The 18,897-nt window shown below is 52.5% G+C and overlaps 1 protein-coding gene across 2 annotated transcripts; it reads right to left on the reverse strand.

The window, feature by feature from the left end:
• Window positions 1-655: 655 nt before the first annotated feature.
• Window positions 656-15,933, reverse strand: NIPSNAP1 (nipsnap homolog 1). 2 transcript variants are annotated; one of them, XM_068989707.1, is made up of 10 exons: window positions 15,822-15,933; window positions 8,604-8,731; window positions 8,374-8,419; window positions 8,055-8,149; window positions 5,871-5,941; window positions 5,574-5,714; window positions 5,269-5,300; window positions 4,838-4,932; window positions 3,598-3,681; window positions 656-2,305 (listed from the first exon to the last, which is right to left on the reverse strand). In XM_068989707.1, exons 1-10 carry the CDS (start codon window positions 15,917-15,919, stop codon window positions 2,241-2,243), a joined length of 855 nt encoding a protein of 284 aa, XP_068845808.1. In that variant the 5' UTR covers window positions 15,920-15,933; the 3' UTR covers window positions 656-2,240. The 2 variants fall into 2 exon arrangements, with proteins under 2 accessions (XP_068845808.1, XP_068845809.1); XM_068989708.1 differs by having other exon boundaries at window positions 15,882-15,919.
• Between the last annotated feature and the right edge of the window lie 2,964 nt (window positions 15,934-18,897).

The following is an 18,897-nucleotide window of genomic DNA, read 5'->3' on the forward strand; positions in this document are numbered from 1 at the left end:
CATCCGCCTCACGTTACCCACTGAAACCAGGAAACCGAGGCTCTAAGGGCAGACTTGCATTTTGAACTTTTTAAGTTCAGATAAGGGCTCTTTCATTCTGTCCCCAGCGCCTAAAGCAATGCCCAGCAACTAGTAGGCGCTCTGCCAAGTATTTGTCAAATGAATTTGTCGTGTGCCCAAGATAACACAAGAATGTAGTAGTGCCATGATCTGGACATTTGCGAATTTGCTTCCCTAACCTGGATTCTTAACTACTGTCATAGTTACGGTAGAACATCCCACAATAGCGAGGACAGCAAGTTGGGGAGGGCATTAACCCCATCTTAACCTGCCCTTTCCCCCCATTTTTGGCTCGATTTGACCAAGGCAAATCTCATGCAGCATTTGACAGCTTCAAGTATTTTCTACTCCTGGTATGAATCGCACAGATGGGGTTCAGTACGTTCTACTTATCTGAAGGTAGAAACCAAATCCCTGGTTATGCTGTGCAGTTCTGCCCTAGTGAGAGGGCCTCCCCAACAGAATCTCAGAGAACACAATATCCACCAGTGGGGCAGATAAGCCAGGTGGACCTGAGAAGCTGGCCCTGCCTGAGGGGTCACCTGCCAAATTTCCTTGTAGATGAAGAAAAGACATCATGGTTTATAGTAAATATTTAATTGGTTCCATCAGCAACTCCAGCACAAGTTTTCCTGAAAGGGAGGCAGAATCAAGCTACCCAGAGGTTTGTGAGGTGTGAGGATCACTGAGAAGGCCTCCAAAGTCACTGACCCCACTCCACACACCCGATGGCCCAGGAGAATGAGGGTAGGGCTGATAGACTGTGAAGAGGGAGAAAAGGAATTCAGGGTGAGGGAAATACAAGAGCTAGCCCGTAGCTCTGCCAGTAGGAGAGCAGTTGGGAGAGCAGGAGCCTCTCTCTACACAGAAGGGCTGAACAGCTCATTCAGATCTCAACCTCTTGGTGTGGGGAGAATGAGGTGCATCTCTCTTCAGCAGTCCTGTATTAGAAGCCCCTCCCCAAGTGGTCTTGTGTCACCTCTGTCTTCCCCATTCTGTATTCCAAATTCTTCAGTTCAAATCCAAGTTCTAAGTTCTACCTTCTGGGTTCCTGTTCCATTATGTTTCCCTCCCACAGATTCTTCTCAGCTCCCATTCCTTTTCTCAGCCTTTCTGGGTGGAATATGTGGACATCCTGCCAACTTAGCTAATTTGAGGGCTTTCCCTTTTGCTTCTTGAGGCAGTTCTAGGCTTTTTTCCAGCAGGAGGGTCTTGGCTCAGACTGTCCAGCAAGTGGGTGGCCCAGTGGAGTACAGGGAATTCCTGAGAGCCTGGCCTGGCCTAACCTCCTCCCAGACCACCTTTAATCACTGGACACACTACCTTTTATGCAACTTAAGCTAAACTGAGGGTTTCCAGGGTGATGATTATGAACTGGTGACCTTGAGATGGGAAATCTTAGGAGGAACCTAGACAGCATATTAAAATGCAGAGACATTACTTTACTAACAAAAGTCTGTCTAGTCAAGGCTATGGTTTTTCCAGTAGTCATGTATGGATGTGAGAGTTGGACTATAAAGAAAGCTGAGCGCCGAAGAATTGATGCTTTTGAACTGTGGTGTTGGAGAAGACACTTGAGAGTCCCTTGGACTGCAGGGGGATCCAACCAGTCCATCCTAAAGGAGATCAGTCCTGGGTATTCATTGGAAGGACTGATGAAGCTGAAACTCCAGTACTTTGGCCACCTGATGTGAAGGGCTGACTCATTTGAAAAGACCCTGATGCTGGGAAAGATTGAGGGCAGGAGGACAAGGGGACAACAGAGGATGAGATGGTGGGATGGCATCACTCACTCAATAGACATGAGTTTGGGTAAACTCCGCGAGTTGGTAATGGACAGGGAGGCCTGGGTTGCAAAGAGTCGGACACGACTGAGTGACTGAACTGAAATGAACTGAGGAAGAAATGTGAGAAGACATAAAAGGTTGATGTTCCATTCAGAGAAATTAAAAACTGCTTCCTGCACAGGGGAAAGAGTGGGCAGGGGAGGTGGGAAGGGTCTGGGCAGGGCTGCAAGTCTCTATAACCCCATCATCCTTCAGCTCCCCCTTGTCTGACCTGAGCACTAACCCCCTAGAGTCCACAGGGTAGGAGAGAAAACCAAGACCGCAGAACTGGGAGCTCCTCTGTCCGTGGCTACCCTGAAGCAGAGGGAGGAGGAGATGGAGGCAGCGGCAGCATCACTGGAGAGGTGAGATCTTCAAAGGGATCATGATCCGAGACTCCATGTGTCGCACCAGGGGGACTGCAGAGAGAGAGGCAGAGATCACGAAGGGGCTGGAGGTGAGCCAACCCCTGCAAACTGTCCCTTGAAGGAGGAGGAGGAAGCCTGGGATGCTGAGATAGCTAAAGCCCCCCGCTCTCCTGGAGTGGCCTATGGAGAGAGCCACATCTCCCAAGTTACAGGATATGAGGGGACTGAAGTTATGACAAAATGCAGCTTTCAAAATTTGAAGAAGAGAAAGAAAACGAGCATTGTTTATTAGTAAAAGAGACTTCACAGATATTATTGCTTAGGACAAAGCTAGGCAAAGAACAGGGTAGGGGGATTCAAAGGAAGAGATCAAGAAAATAATTGCACCAGAAGGGAACTGGCAGGACCCAAGCTGTGAGGGTGTCCCCCAAGGGGCTGAGGTTTGCAAAACACTGACTTAGTTCAACTGACTCATGTTACAGGTGGGGACGCTGTAGTCCAGAGAGGGTCAGTCAGCCAAGGTAACCCAGGTGGTCAGACTCTTCCTGCTCAGCACTGTTAAACTTGACCATGCTTCCAAATTTCCTACAGTTCTCGTTCACGTGCAGATCCTGATTCAGTGTGTGTGGGGGTGGGGAGGGCGGGTTGAGATTGGGCATTTCTAATAAGCTTTCAGGGGAGGATGACACTGTCATCCGGGACCACACTGAGAAGAATGAGGCTCCAGCTAACTCATCAGGAGATGCATTTACCAGCTGGTAAGTGTGCAAGCTCAACTGTAAGTGCCTTCAGGAGAAAACAGGCCCACGTTCTTTCTGCACTTCCTGATCCCCTCCCACCAGAAGTCCGCACACAGTGAGCGCTCAATCAGCATGTACTGATTCCAGGTGGTTCTCAAGAGGCCCAGCAAAGGGGCAAATGCCCTAAGCAAAAACCTTGCTTGAAAAAAACTGTGCTTCCTCTGTGCTGGAGTCTGGGCTACAATTTTATAAATTAGCTCCTGGAACCCTCCCTCCAGTCCTTCGAGGGAGGCACCATCACCATCGCCATCTTACAGGCAGAAAAAGTATCAGTGAGGTGAAGGTGAAGGTTGCACTGTGTGGTCAACCACAACACTTCTCTGAGGCAGAGACCACCTGGCTGGGTTACTGCCCCTTCGAGAACTCACCTAGGACAGCCTGCAATCTGTAGAGCATGCCACCAGGACAGGAACCTATGAACTCACTGTCCTGAAAGTGAGTTCCCCATCAGGAGAGGTAATCAAGTGAGGCTAGATCTCCTTACAGAGGGGATTCCATTCTCAGATGGAGCTCTTGGCAGATGACTTCCGAAGAGGTGCTCACCTGTGTAGTAGACATTTTCGTCCCAGCCCCTCTTCCTCCAGGCAGCGTTTCTGGTCTCCTCCCGAGACTGCAGGTCTTTATAGGCTGTGGGATAAGGCTTGGGCTCGTTTCTGGGGCACAGAGGACCCGAGCCTATACCCAGCACGAGGCCCTCCTCCCATTGCCCCAAACCCTGCCCTGCTATCTCTTCCTCCCTGGATGCTTTTGCTGTCTGCTTTGACAGTCAGTACATTTGCTGACAACTCCCAAATGTATATCTCCAGCCCAGAACTCTCCCTCAGGTTCTAGACTCAAATATCCAGTGTCCACCTGACAGATCCACTTGACAATGTACCCGCTGTCCACTTAGATGTGTCCGTGATTGAAAGGTAATACTTCCAAGGACCAAATGTACACTCCTGACCCCTCCAACCTGCTCCTCCAGGGGTCTCACTAAGCAACACACACCTGCTCAAGCAGCAGTCCGGGAGTCCTAGAGTCTGCTGTCTTTCCCCGCCCCACGCAGAGAGTTCATCCACCAGTCCCATTAGCTCCACCTCCAGACCAGTGAATCTGTGGGCCTCTCAGCATCTTCACTGCCCAGGCTGGCATCCTCTCCCACCCAAGCTAGTGTAGCCATCTCCTGATGCCCTACATCCTCTTTTGCTCCCCTACAAAGTGCTCTTAACGTAGCACATGGCAGCCAGAGCAATCATTAGAACGCAAGCTAGGCCGTATCACACTGCTTAAAACGCTGCAGCAGCCTCCCATTGCAGTTAGCATATGTCCCAGCTCATCTTCATGGCCTGCAAGACCCAGTGCAGTCTGGCCAAGCCCCATCTTCCCACTCTCTTCCCCACTCCCTCCACCCTGGGCTCCTATGCATGCCTCAAAACCCCGAAGGCCTTTCCCTGCCACAGGGCCTTTGCACGTGTTGTTCTACTTGGAACACCGTTCTCTGACAGTTTGCAGCTGACTCCTCATTCTGTAGCTAAGCTTACATTTCACCTCCTTAGGAAGACGTTCTGGTCTATTCAAGCCAATGAAGCTTTCCATGTCTGTCTTCATTATTTCTCCCTGTCCCTTGATGATTTGTAAAAATCTGCAATTATCCTTCTTGTTAGTTTCTGTCTGAGGTGGTGTCTCCCTCTGCTAGAACGTTAAGCTCCACAGGGACACTGATGTAGTCGCAGTGTCGACGCAGAGTGACAGTGGAGAGAGGAGGGGGCCACGGAGGGCTCGTGGAGGGTCCCCAGCCTACCCCAGAGATGGTGCACGACGTAGAGCTCTCCTATCTGTGAGAAGAAGCCGCCCACTGCCTCCTGGTTCTCCTGCCGGTACTTGATGGCCCGAGCCCTGGGGACGGCAGAAGAGTGTGGGGCCAAGGCCCGGGCGGGTGCAAAGGGCCCTCTGCGGGGACCCCAGGCTGGTTTCTCAGTCACGCATCGAGGGAGGAGCCCGGGGTAGAGCCCTCGGCTCTCAGAGCCGATCGGGGACTTGGGTGACGGAGGTGCGGCTGCTGGCTGTGTGTTCCACCCCAATGGTCTGGAGGATCCTCACCCCCTTGGTTGGATCGTCGCCTGCTCTTGGAGCCACGAGGCACAGAGGATGCCGTGTTCTCTGCCACAGCACCCGGAAAAGGAGGCCCAGCAGGTGATCAGGGGCCCCCAACTCCCTGGCACGACCACTCACCAGTTGTTCCCCCACTCGATCATGGTTCCCGGCTGAAAGAGAACCAGAGCAGAGGGGGGATGAGCCCCTACCTGGGACTTCAAGCCTCACTGTTGGGTGGAGCTGGCAAACTGTCTCTCCAGCTCCAGGGGCCGCCTGGCCTCCTTCAGGGGCCCTGACTCACACCTGAGCGTGCATGTATGCACACGTGCGTACACACCTCTTCTGAGGCCAGAAGCCCCAGTCCAGGCGCTGGGGCACTGGGCCCACCCCCCACCTCTCAGGGTCCCTGGACAGCACACTGCTGCAGGGAAGGGGGGAGGCACCTTGAGCTTGTATGTCCTCAGCTCGTAGATGTTGGGGCCGGCTCTAGGCTGTGGCTCGTTCCAGAAGCTGAACTCGAGGAGCAGCTGGTTTCTCCTGGAGAGCAGCATCTGGCTCCGCTCCTTTCGGAATTCCAGGTACTCCTGTGGGCAGGGTGGGGCTAGGCGAGCTGGGCACAGCAGCCAGGAAGTGCCCCACCCCCTACCAGTGTGCCCCAGGGAGTGGTGGAGGCAGCCCCCAACAGAGGGCTGAGTCAGAACCAGCATCCAGAGGGGTGTACCGAGTGGATGCCCACGTACCTTATTGTTCTTGAGCTTGTTCATGCAGTCCATGAGGGCTGGGTAGCCCCCTGAGAATCGCCATAGGTGTACTGTTTGTGGGGACAGGGAGGAAGGCACAGGTCAGGGGGCTGCGGGGACCCTGCCCTGCTCTGCCCCCACCAAGCTCCATGTGTATGTAATGGGAGGAGCCTCCAGCCAGTTCTCTGTAGCATCAAGACTCTCTGAGTTCCTCTGCCTTGCCAGGGGCAGTGCTGGGCAGGGGAAACCCCAGACACAAGCCTAGGAGACTAGGGTTTGAGCTGCAGCTCTGCCAAGCGGCCTTTGACCCCTCTAGGCCTCAGTGTCCCCATTTTGAGAATAATGCACCCAACCAATCTTCCTTAACGAGCAACAAGAAGATCAGAGTGAACTTGTACCCTAGGAGCTGCGGCACGTGTAAAGCTGACCTCACAGCAGGTCTGTGAGGGGTAGGCTGGGTCAAAGGAAGGGGCGGGTAGGCTGAGATGGATTACTCCAAGACAGTGAATTCAGAACGAAGCCAAGGAACAGAACAGCACGTGCGGTATGCTACCACGGGTGTTTCGGCAGGGAGGGACATATCCAGAGATGCTGGGCTGTGCACCGTCTCTCAACGGAGACCCGAGAGACTGTGACAGGAGCTGCCCTGGGGCCAGAGAACTGAGGCTTCGGGATCTCGAGCAGGAGGAAGGCTTACTTTCCAATGAAAATTCTTTGCGCCATTTGCATTTTTTTTTAATCACAGCCTCTGTACTGGGTTCTTACAAATTCATTAAAATGTGGATTCCTCAGGAAGTCTGCTCCCCACCTGATTCTACAAGATGCACAACCCTTCAAGACACCCAAAATATAGACATGCTTTAAAATTCAAGTTCCCATTACTCAAAGTTCATTTCTCAATTAGCAAATACTTAGGAGAACCTGAGAAGTACTACAGAAACAGATTAAATTGTACCTTAAAATGGGAAAACTGTAAGGGGTGCAATGGAAGACAGTTGGCTTTTTCTTACCCCACTATCAATGTGCTGATGATTGCTGAAACAGAATAAATGATTAAGAGAATCTACCTAACTGCAGATCACAGATTAAAAAAAAAAAATACTATTATCAGGGCAACTGAAAGATGAGATAGGTTGGCTTGTGAGATAGTGAGCTCCCCATTGCTGGGAGTATTTAAGGGAAGCATAGAGGACCTTCTGTCAGGGCCAGAGGAGCCCCCTGTGCTATCTGCAGTCTAATCAGTACTGTCTGAAAGGACTCTCTACTCTGATGGAAAAGTTCTACAGCTGTGCCCACCAAGATGGTAGCCATGAGTCACATATTTCTATCAATGGGCACTTGAAATGTGGCTTCTGTTGACTGGGGAACTGAATTTTTCTTTTTATTTAACTTTACCCAACTGAAATTTAAATAGCTGCATGTGGTTAGTGGTTACCTCCCGGGACAGCACAGATCTAAACGCCAAGGCCCCTCAGAGTGGCTGGGATGCTGTGAGTGAACGAAATTCATGTGTGGGTCCTCACAGCTGGTGCCAACCGACATGGGATGGGGCCTGCTGGGGGTACTCCTGAAGCTGCACGGAACCAGCTCAGACAAGAGGCCCTGTTCATTCTATAAATATGTACGGCCTCCTGGGGATTCTGTGGTGAAGAAAGACAGGCACGGGCCTTGCCCACTGGGAGGCAGACACAACAGGGCACATGGTCTAGGCTGTGGAGAGGCAAGTCCTGGGGGCTGGGGAGACAGGAGAGCTGCCTCACCCAGCTCGGGTGGAGGGAATCAGGGGAGGCCTCCAGGAGGAGGTGATGTCTACACCGAAATAAAAGGTGAGCAGAGGAGTGAGCCAAGAAAAGGAGGCCAGGGAGAAAGAGCTTCAGGCTGATGAAATGAAACAGGGGGAACAACAGCCTGGAACTAGAGGGAAAACCTGTCCACTTGAAGAACGGAAAGAAGTCTGGGGTGGGATGGTGCGGTGAGCAGTTAGACATGGCGAGAGGAGACCCGAGGCAGGGCAGGGAAGGGAAGGGCTCAAGAGCCTTGTGGGCCACCCCAAGGGCCGAGGGAGCCATCACAGATGTGAGCAGGGGAGGAAGCCCATGAGCACTGCGCAGAGAAGGACCCCTCTGGGCACCGCTGTGCGGGGGCATGGAGGGCAGCCATCTGTGCTGGGGGTGGGCAGCTCACCTGCCTGGTCCTGCTCCCCGTACCATGTGTTCCAGTTGCCCACGAGCGAGCAGGGGTAGTCCTCATCCAGGTGCAGCTTGGGCAGCACAGCCTCCCTGTGCGTGGGGGGGCGTCACAGAGAAGGGGGAGGGCTCACACCAGCCCCCAGAGCTCCTGGGATAAGGCTTCCAACTCAGGCCCTCAGGACGCTAACATGCAGAGGCCGCACAGGACGTGTGGCTCTGAAACCTACAGCCCCCGGATTTGTGCACAGAGAACAGGGCCGGGACAGAGTCCCCCATCCAGGCGGGGTGGGGACGGGAGGGTTAGGCTCACTCACGTCAGGCTGTTGTAGGCGTCCAGACACTCGGGCTTCACATTGTGAACTGTGACAGAGGACAGAGAACGGGAGGTGAAGCGAGGGGAGGGGGTGTGGGAAGCTGGGATGGGGTAGCCCCACAGGGCCTGGGCTCCCAGCACAGCTCAGATGTCCCAGACCCTCTTCAAGTCCCCAGCAGGAGCCTCGCAGGTCCCCGGGAAGGCAGGTCAGCTGACTCAGCAGCCACTCACACTGGATCTTATAGAGGTTGCTGGTCTCCTTCTTGGACAGCAGCGTGGAATGGGCGTCCTTCCGGGGGTCCACCTTGTGTACGAAGAGGGACCGAAACCAGCTGCCTTCATTGTCCTTGGAATAGAAGCTGCGGGACAGAGGAGTTCAAGGGGGACCTGCTTCCATCTGCCCAGACGCCGTGCTTCCCGAGGCTGGTGACCCACTTTTCTGGGAATGGGGCCACAGAATCCCATGGCAGCTCCAGCGGATTTCATGTCATTGGAGCCAGCCACAGGGATCCTGGCTGCCCAGTTCGCTTCTTGAAACTCTGCAGAGCCTCAGGAGGCCACGAGAGGCAGCCCCACCTCCCGCCTCTCTCTCCAGCCTCCTTGCCTCCCCTTCACCCCCTTCTAAGAGGTCCAACACTTGGACCCTGCAACTGTATCCCTTGCCAAAAGGGTGAACCCCAAACACATCTGGCCTGGTGTCTAAAACCTGTGACAGCCCAACCTACGCTGGCAGCCTCCCCTCCGGTCCACCCCCGACCTGTACATCCTGCTCTCCAGGTGCGCCTCCCCCTGAACACACTAGATTCTTTCACTGTGCGCTTTCTTTGCAATTTCTGTCCCCTCTGACGAGAAGCCTGCACCCACGGTCCTCCCCAGTGCTGACACGACACCTGGCCCGTGCCTGATGCAGCCCCCACAAATGGAGCGCCTGAGACACGCACGCTCTGTCCTTGAGGAGGTCTCAGTCCGCTGAAAGAAGTGCACAGTTACAGCCAGAGGTCTCTGGGAGAGCCCAGATGAGTGAGCCTGATCTTGGCCCCTGGAAGTCTGGGTGAGCTCTCCGATGGAGGTGATCTGGCCAGTTTCCAAATCTCCAGGGCTGATTTGGCAGATAAAGGCAGATAGAGGGGGTCAAAGGCATCAGAAGGCAAGATTCATTCATTCATTCAGCCAACACTTAATTGACAAATACCTGCCCTGTGCACGTGGCTGAATGAATAAATGACATGCCTTGTTCAGAGCAGGGGGACTAAGCACCAGGTCCTGCCAGATCATAACTGCACTCCCCCACACAACATCCCAGCCGGCTGGGGTTATGATTGGGCTGCCAGAGGTGGTAAATCATTTTACTTAGCAGTAGCGGTGAGGCTTGTAGCCAGGCCTGAAATGCCAGCCTCTTGCTAGATGAGTTCCAGCCCAGGAGCCTGGCTGTGGGGGCCCCATCAGCAAGTTCTCTTCTTTTTCGAGCCTTTCCTACGGCTAGAATAAATGTCTTGCAAATCAAAGTATTGCTTTTCTCCAAAATCTGCATTGAGCACTGAGACTGATAAAATCTGAACAGCACCCTAAAAATGATGATATATTTGTATGAGCACAGAGGAAAGGGAAGTAAGGATTTGTTCCGAACTGTTTTTTTTTGTTAGTTTGTTTGGTTTTGGCCACACCAGGCGGCCTGCAGGACCCTAGTTCCTTGACCAGGGAATAAGCCCGGGTCACAGCAGTGAAAGCATCGAGTCCTAACTAGGCCACTGGGGAACTCTCAGCCCCACGCCGTTAATACTGCTTACCTGGGAGAGGGAAGAGGAAGATGGTTAAACTTTTCGTTATTCATGAAAATTTTTTGTAAAGCTAAAAAAAAAAAAAAACTTTTAAATATTTCTGAATTCATAGGCTTTCTACCGTTGTGTGTGTAATGGTTCATTAAAAACAAAAAGGCACAAACTTCCCTGGTGGTCCAGTGGTTAAGACTCTGAACTTCCACTTCAGGGGGCTATAGTTTGATCCCTGGTCAGGGAACTAAGATCCCGCATACCATGCAGTCAAAAAAAAAAAAAATCTGAAAAAGAATATATATATAAAAAGTCATTATATATATAAAGCCATTCCTTTTCCCAGGGGATCTTCCTGACCCAGCGATTGAACCTGGGTCTCATGCATTGCAAGCAGATTCTTTACCATCTGAGCCACCAGGCAAACACTACACTTCAGTGTTTTAAAAATTTTAATTAAAAAAAAAAAGGCAGTTGTCATCAGATGGCCAATGCGGTCTGTGGAAACTGGGGACCAGAGCCTCACTATGGCTAACACTGGCTGAGGATAGCCTCTGCCAGGGACCCGTGATCAGCTTGTCAGTACCAGGATCCTGCTGAATCTACGCAACGAGAATATAACGTTAATACTATTCGTATCTCCATTTTTGAGACAAGAAAATAGAAGGTCATGGGTGGGAGGGTTAAGAAACTTGTCTGAGGTCACACAGCAAACTGGGGCAGAGAGCTCTGGAAAGAGCCTAGAGCTCTCTCTTCTAAAGCTAGTGCCCCCGTCAGGTCAGGTACCAACCAGGGGAACTAGCATCAGGGAGATACTCTAAAGAAGCAGGTGTTTTTTAGCAAAGCCACTGGTGGAAGGACCTGACCTTTGGTTTGAATGTAGAGAGGCTGTGTCCCCCAGAAGGGGTGGTGACCGAGAGGACAGCAACTCCTACTCTTTGTCAACCAAGACCTTTGCTCCAGAACTGGGCCTTGAGTAATTTATTAACATCAGCATTGACCAAGATAAACAGCCAAGCGGCCAGCCCTGGAGAGAGAGCCTGGAACCTGGGTGCCAGGGAGTGTCCGGGAGCTCCCAACTCTTCCCACCTCCTCTTTCCTGCCTCCGCATCTCGGTTTCCCCACGTGTCAAAAGAGCAGGGCGGCGCAGCCTATCTCCAAAGACCTTTTCTGCAGGTCCCAAGAAGATCCCAGAGAAGGGTCTGAACTTGAAGCTAGCACCTGTAGGTTCACATTTCAAGAGTTCAAATTTCACTTTTTCAATGAAATCACAACATTCTCCTGTCCTTGAGCTCCCCAACCCTTCTCACCCTGCTCCCTATTTTTTCCACTGCTCCTTCTAACACACTGTAGAATCTGGGGGTTTGGTATGTGCCGTTTGCCGTCTCCCACTGGCAGCAGCCCCATGTAGCCTGCGATGCTCTCTCCCTGTGCACCCCCGCTGTCTCCCCAGGGCCTGGAAGAGTGCTGGGCACGCGGCACACGCTCAGCCCACGCCGGGGGAGAGTGAAGGAGTGCGGGGGAGCTGAGACAGAGCTACATGAAAATGACGACATCGGGAGGTAGGAAAGCAGAGAGAGGGTGGACCTGGACCCCGTGTGTGGACTCAGGATGCAGGGCCCCTTTGTATCCCCCCACCACCAGCAGAGTTACTGCTTAAGAGCACAGGTTCTGGACAAATCCAGGACTAGTCCCAGCTCAGCGACACCTCTCTGAGCCTCACTTTCCTCATCTATAAGGGCAACTGGATGTGCCTCGCAGAGAAAAGGGCAGACACAGCAGTGCAGCTAGTATCACTGTTCCTACCTAACTGATCTCCTGGCTCCCACTTGTCCTCTTTTTTCCTAACCTGCCCATCAGTCTTGTGAAGTACCATGGTTGTGATGCTATCTGTCCACCTGAAAATCTTCTGTTGCTCCCTACTGCCTGTAAACCAAGGCTAGATGTCTCCACTGGCTCTAATCTATTTTGCCAAGCTTTCAAGTCAATTTCCTTTTTTAAAAAACATTTTTCTCTTTTTTATTTGTTTTTGGCTGCCCCACTCAGCTTGTGGGTTCTTAGTTCCCCAGCCAAGGATTGAACCCAAGCCTCCAGCAGTGGATGTGCGGAGGAAGTCCCCACTTCCCTTCTAAATTTGGTGACCACCAATCCAAGATTCCCTATCATTATCATCACCTAAGAACTTGTTAGCCGTCTATGGGGTCGCACAGAGTCAGACACGACTGAAGCGACTTAGCAGCAGCAGCAAGAACTTGTTAAAGCTTTTCCAGCTCCACCCAGAACCACTGCAACAGAAACTTCTGGGGGCGGGCATAGCAATCTGGGTTTTAACAAGTCTGCCAGGGGATTCTGACACACGCTCAGGCTTAAGGATCACTGCTCTAAGGTAATCCCAATTTCTTTCTTTTTTCATGTAATCTCAGTAAATTATCCCAGAAACACCAAAGACTCTGCTATCTAAACTATATTAAGAATGCCCCTTAGGCCTAGAAAAACCAGTTCAACCCCTTCCATAAAGACACCTCTCCTGGGACTTCCAGTAGTGCAGGGGGTGCGCATTAGATCCCTGGTGGGTAACTAAGTTCCCACACGCTGCGTGGCCAAAAAACAAACAAAAAGCCCACCTCTCCTATTTTCCCCTCAGCCTGGAGCAGACATTCTCCACCCGCTAGGGTACCCAGCACAACACTTTTAGCCTGGGAGTTGTTCAACAAATGTCCGCCCCAGATGAGAACTTTAGAGACACACTGGCACTCTCAACAGGGATCAGCGGTCTGGTGCCACCCCGCGTGAAACCGCCCCGGAGTGTCCTGGGTTGACACGCTAGGAAGCTCGGCACTATGCATCTTCTGAAACACTCTTCTGTCTGGAGTCAGCTGGCTTTAGAAAGGGCCCATGTTTCTGTTTACTGCTCCACAAGTATGTTGTCAGGCTTCCCTGGGGGCTCAGACAGTAGAGAGTCTGCCTGCAATGCAGGAGACCTGGGTTCGATCCCTGGGTTGGGAAGATCCCTGAGAAGGGAATGACTACCCATTCCAGTATTCTTGCCTGGAAATTCCATGGACAGAGGAGCCTGGTGGGCTACAGTCCATGGGGTCACAAAGAGTTGGACATGACTGAGTGACTCACACACACACACACACACACACACACACGCACAATAATGTCTTTAGAAGACATACAGGAAGAACTTAAGTCCTTTTAACAACAGGACTACTCTGTAGCAGGAACAACTGCTGCGTATTGAGCACTTACTATGTGCTGAGAACTGATCTTCACAGTATGTTTTTGAGAAAAATGAGGCTCAAAAACAAACAAAACCAAAAACAAAATAGAGAAAAATGAGGCCCAGAGATGTACCAGGCCTTATTCAAGGACAATTAACCAATGGCCAAGAGGATTCCAATCCAGGTACATCTGACTTCAAAGCCCACACTGTGATTGAACTCCAGGAGCCCCACTCTGAGCTCAAGAGGCCAGAGGGCCCCCCTAAGGGACTCCAGAGAGATGGGGGCAGACAGAGATTGGCAGGAGGGGATGTTCCCAGGTATCCAAGGTGGGAACCAGGGCACAGGTAACTTCGCAGCAGTCCTTGAGAGACTTGCTAAGTATGAATCCAAGCACGTTCACAGCAATCCTGCAAAAAACACCTGGCTGGGACCTCCAATCCTACTTCAGAGAGAAGGAAGCCAAGGGCCCTAGAGGTTCAGCACCTCGTCCAAGATTACAGAGCAGCAGGCTGCCTACACGGCCTATGTTCCTCCTGTGGTCTCTTGATGTTCTGGCTCTACCACCAACCAGTTTTGTAAGGCTAGAGAAGTGAGGTCCTGCCCCCAGCTTGGATTTCCTCATCTGGAAAATGAAGGGATCATAGAACATGACCTTCCCAAAGCCCCTTCAGCCCTGACATTATAAGGGACTCATGAAGACATTGCTTGAGACATAGGCCTGGGCAAGGGGCAACATTTGTTGCAAGTTCACCAAGCGCTGGGTACCTTACACAGGACTGCTAATCCTCAACAACTCTGTGAAATCATTCTACTTTCTCACCCGCATTTTACAGATGAGGAATCTGAGACTTCAAGAGGCCAAATAATTCATGCAAGATCACCTCACTGAAAAAGGCTGAGTTGGGTGTGTAGGTGCCAGGCAAACTCTAGGTTCTCTCCATGTCATGAGCTTTCTCCCCAATTACTGAGCCGTCAAACTAGTCAATCCTAAAGGAAATCAACCCTGAATATTCATTGGAAGGATTAATGCTAAAGCTGAAGCTCCAATACTTTGGCTGCCTGATGTGAAGAGCTGACTCATTGGAAAAGACCCTGATGCTGGGAAGAATTGAGGGCCGGAGGAGAAGGGGGTGACAGAGAATGAGATGGCTGGATGGCATCACTTACTCAATGAATATGAGTTTGAGCAAACTCTGGGAGATAGTGTAGGACAGGGAGGCCTGGCGTCCCGCAGTCCATGGGGTCTCAGAGTCGTGCACAACTTAGCAACTGAACAATAACAACAGGGTGGGTGGGGAAGCTGGAGAAGGAAATGGCGACCCACTCCAGTATTCTTGCCTGGATAACCCCATGACCAGAGGAGCCTGGCGGGCTATAAACCAAGGGGTCGCAACAGAGTTGGACACAACTTAGCAACTGAACAACGGGGTGAGGGCACGCGCCTGGCTCCTTTTCTCCAGCCTCCTGACCCCACTTCACAACATTCTGTAGCGTCTCACAACAAAATCTAACAGAACTCACAGCTTCACACCCAGGCTGCTGGGCAGGACAGACCCCTGCCTCCTTTCCACAGGTCGGGGGACAGGTGTCCTCACTTCTCTGGCAAATGTTCCTGAGCACACGCTGTCCTGAGCCCTGAGCCAAGGGCTGGGGAAACAGAAAGATGAGGGGATGGTCCAGTGGGAGGGACAGGTAACTGTGTAGAGGGTGGGAAGAGCAGAAATGGGGGAAGAAGAGGGCGCCAGAGGGAGGAGGGCGGGGCGCCCAGGGCCAGGCAGTGAGGCCCAGAGGAGGGACCAAACAAAAGACCAGGCTCTGGGCCGGGTCCAACCAGCCTCCCTCCCCCAGAAGGCCACCAGCTGTGGCGCAAGGACCACAGGGTGTCAGGAGGCCTGGGTCCAGACTCGGTGCTGCCACAGGACGGCAGGGGGAGTGACCTTGAGAACGCCCACCCTTTCTCAGGCTTCCTTTGCTCCCCTTGCGCTGTTTATGGTTGGGAAGCCAAGGGTCTGTGCAGCCACGGCCCTTAGCAATCTCCATTGCTCCCCAAACCTCTGACCCCCGGAACCAACCGAGGGAGGAGCTGCCTGTCGTAGAAGTCCCCGGGGTGCCCATCTCACAGTCACCGCAAAGGCCAGGGAAAAGGCCACTGCTCCCGCCCTCAGCCAGCTCCCACTCCCCACGGCCCAGGGCCTGCCCCTCCCATTCACCCTGTCCTTCGGTCTCTGCCCAGAGCCAAGTATCCAGCAGAACAAAGACCCTGCGCCCACCTTTCCCACCTCCCCCATTCTTTGCCCAGACCTCCTCCTCAGGCTTAGAGATTCGCCCTCGGCCTCTAACCATTAGACTGCAAGCCCGAGTCTCCGCCCATCCCCCAGGTCCAGACCCTGGCTCTCACTCTTGCAGCCCCCAGGCGCACCGCTCCGCCCCAGGCCCAGCCCGGTTCTTACCGCGCCGCAGCCACAGCCGCAACGTCCCTGGGGCCCGACCCCGGGCCCCCCAGCAGCCGCCGCGCCGCCGCAGAGATGCTGCACAGACGCGGAGCCATGTTGGAGCGGTGCAGGTTGGAGGGAGGCCCCGCCCCCGAACCCGGCAGCGGAGGCGGGACTCGGGTAAGCCCCGCCCCACCGGCTCGCCCGCCTCCCTCGCCACCCGGGCAGGTGGGCGCTGTCCCCTCTCTTCCCGCAACGCAGATGCAGGGCAGAGGTCCGGTTTCTATTCCTTGAGCCTCTGCAGCTCTGATACAGACTTGCTCTGTGGCCTGGAGCAAACCCTTCGCCCAGTCTGCGGCCTCAGTTTCCACCCCGTAAAATGGGAGCATTGAACAATAACACCAAAGGTTCTTAAAGGGGCCCTCCAGGGTGAGTGGCAGAGGGTCAGCAACCCCACTTGAAATGGTATACAGTTCTGTGCGCCTGTGCATTCCTGCGGGGGTGGGGAACAGGTACCGTTTATCATAGTCTGAAAGGAACAAGCCCCCTAACAACTTAAGACAGATGGACAAGGCTCTGGGTTGCAGGGACACTTTCTCTCCGTCATCTCCTTTTCCCTTCCCATCCCCCTCTACCATCTCTGCCTGGGCCTCCTGGAGCTCCATGCCCTTCTGCTCTGCCCCAGTCTTGTGCCTAACTTCCAAACTAGTCCTCTCCCAGCCCACGGTCCCCCAGGTCACAGACCTCAGTGGGAGCAGAGGGACTGCAGACCCTATAGAGGGGGCAGCAGGAGCCTAATAACTTCCAGAGAATATGTGCATACACACCCCCCAAAAGACTGTCCACCTACTGAGGCCGAGGCTGATGGTAGTTCCCTCCTGCTACACTTGGGGTGGAGGAGTGCCCTGGCAGGCTTTAATTTTGTGATTCCTTCAGCAAATGTTGAGTCCACATGGCTAGACCATGTGCTGAGCCCTGAGACGCCAAACGTGGCCAGAACGACCAGCCCCCAGCCCTCTTGGAATTTAAGGCCTGGCCTGGCTGGGGAGACAAAATCAAACTGGTATTGACCCCCCTGGGGCAGAGACCTTAGACCTAACCCTTCTCCCCTCTCTTGCCTGACATGCTAAAAATATTGGCTGAAAAAGTGAAAAATATACACAAAAATATTTTTTGCCAATTGTGATACAGGCTATGAAAAAATAGGGAGAGCTATGAGGACTTATATTGGGGAGGGGCAAAGAGAAAATGTAAGGTTCTACATAGACTTTGAGGGTCAATGATAATTTCTGTAAGGAAGTGAGGCCTATACTATTTTTTTCCCCTTGTATTTTCTGAAGCTGCTACAATGAATATGTATTCTTTGCAGGATTTATTTTAAAAGGGTACTGTATAGCATCATGATAAACAAAAAACCTAAATCAACTGTGATACACAGGCAGAACCATCAGAATAAATGCAATGAAGATATTGTATCCCTGGTGCTTTATAGCTAAGGCCGAAGGTTACTCTATGTTAACACACAGCTGAGCCCAGTTGCTCCTTGGGTTATCAGAAGAACCTAAAGGGACCATGACTGACGTGTTCCCAGACACAGACACTCAGGAAAAGCTCAGATGGGGAGATGGAGGTGCAGCAAGTAACATGTCACTGGTGTCCTGCGGTGGAGGAACCAAGTGTGGCAGGTGTGGAGAGGTGGGCGTGACAGCTCACTGGGTGGCCTGATGTTAGACCTAGGCTGGGCTTCCCTGGTGGCTCAGACATTAAAGACTCTGCCTGCAATGCAGGAGACCAGGTTCGATCCCTGGGTCGGGAAGACCCCCTGGAGAAGGGAATGGCAACCCATTCCAGTATTCTTGCTGGAGAATCCCATGGACAGAGGAGCTGGGCGGGCTATAGTCCATGGGGTCGCAAAGAGTCAGACATGACTCTTTTCATGACAGACACTCTTTTCAGCAGAGAGAGTCTGCCAGCAGCGAGCAGGGCAAGGAGAGCCTTGGGCAGAGGAAGCAGTGTGTGCACGGTATGTGAAAGGGCCTCCAGGAAGGAATGGGTTCGGACTGCTCAGCATCATCGGATGTCATCAGAGGGTGGGGATGACGTGGAGGCATCTCCTCGCTCCGTACAAGGAGCACTTTTCTAACAATGGAGTGGATGGCCTTGGTGACCCGTCACTGGACTGTGACAACAGAGGCTGCACAGCAACTAACTGGTCATTTGGTTATCAAGCCATGGGGAGCCAGGACCCCTGGACAGGGAAGGGCTCATCCTCCAGGTCTAGTGTGAGAGTCCTCACCAAACTCTTGGTCTTCCTGGCTATCTCTGCTGGGGAAAATGAGGAAGGGCTGGCCCAAAGCCTCCTCCTGATGGTCTAGGCATTTTTAAAATGTATTCAGTTTTGACTGCACTGGGTCTTCGTTGCTGCACTCAGGCTTTCTCGAGCTGCAGTGAGCGGGCGCTACTTTCTAGTTGGGTGCACGGGCTTCTCACTGCCGGCGCATCTCTTGATTCAGAGCACAGGCTCCAGGGGGAGAGGGCTCAGTTGCCCCAGAGCAGGTGGAATCCTCCCAGACCACGGATCGACGCCTTATCCTCTGCACTGGCATACAGAGTCTTAACCATCGGACCACCAGGGAAGTCCTAGTCTAGGCATTTGTAAGACCATCTGCTTGATTGACTAAGCCAAAGCCTTTGACTGTGTGGATCACAATAAACTGTGGAAAATTCTGAAAGAGATGGGAATACCAGACCACCTGACCTGCCTCTTGAGAAGTCTGTATGCAGGTCAGGAAGCAACAGTTAGAACTGGACATGGAACAACAGACTGGTTCCAAATAGGAAAAGGGGTACATCAAGGCTGTATATTGTCACCCTGCTTATTTAACTTCTATGCAGAGTACATCATGAGAAACGTTGGACTGGAAGAAACACAAGCTGGAATCAAGATTGCCGGGAGAAATAACAATCACCTGAGATATGCAGATGACACCACCCTTATGGCAGAAAGTGAAGAGGAGCTAAAAAGCCTCTTGATGAAAGTGAAAGAGGAGAGTGAAAAATTTGGCTTAAAGCTCAACATTCAGAAAACGAAGAT

Source organism: Capricornis sumatraensis, chromosome 17, assembly GCF_032405125.1.
Source record: "Capricornis sumatraensis isolate serow.1 chromosome 17, serow.2, whole genome shotgun sequence".
Taxonomy (NCBI): domain Eukaryota; kingdom Metazoa; phylum Chordata; class Mammalia; order Artiodactyla; family Bovidae; genus Capricornis; species Capricornis sumatraensis.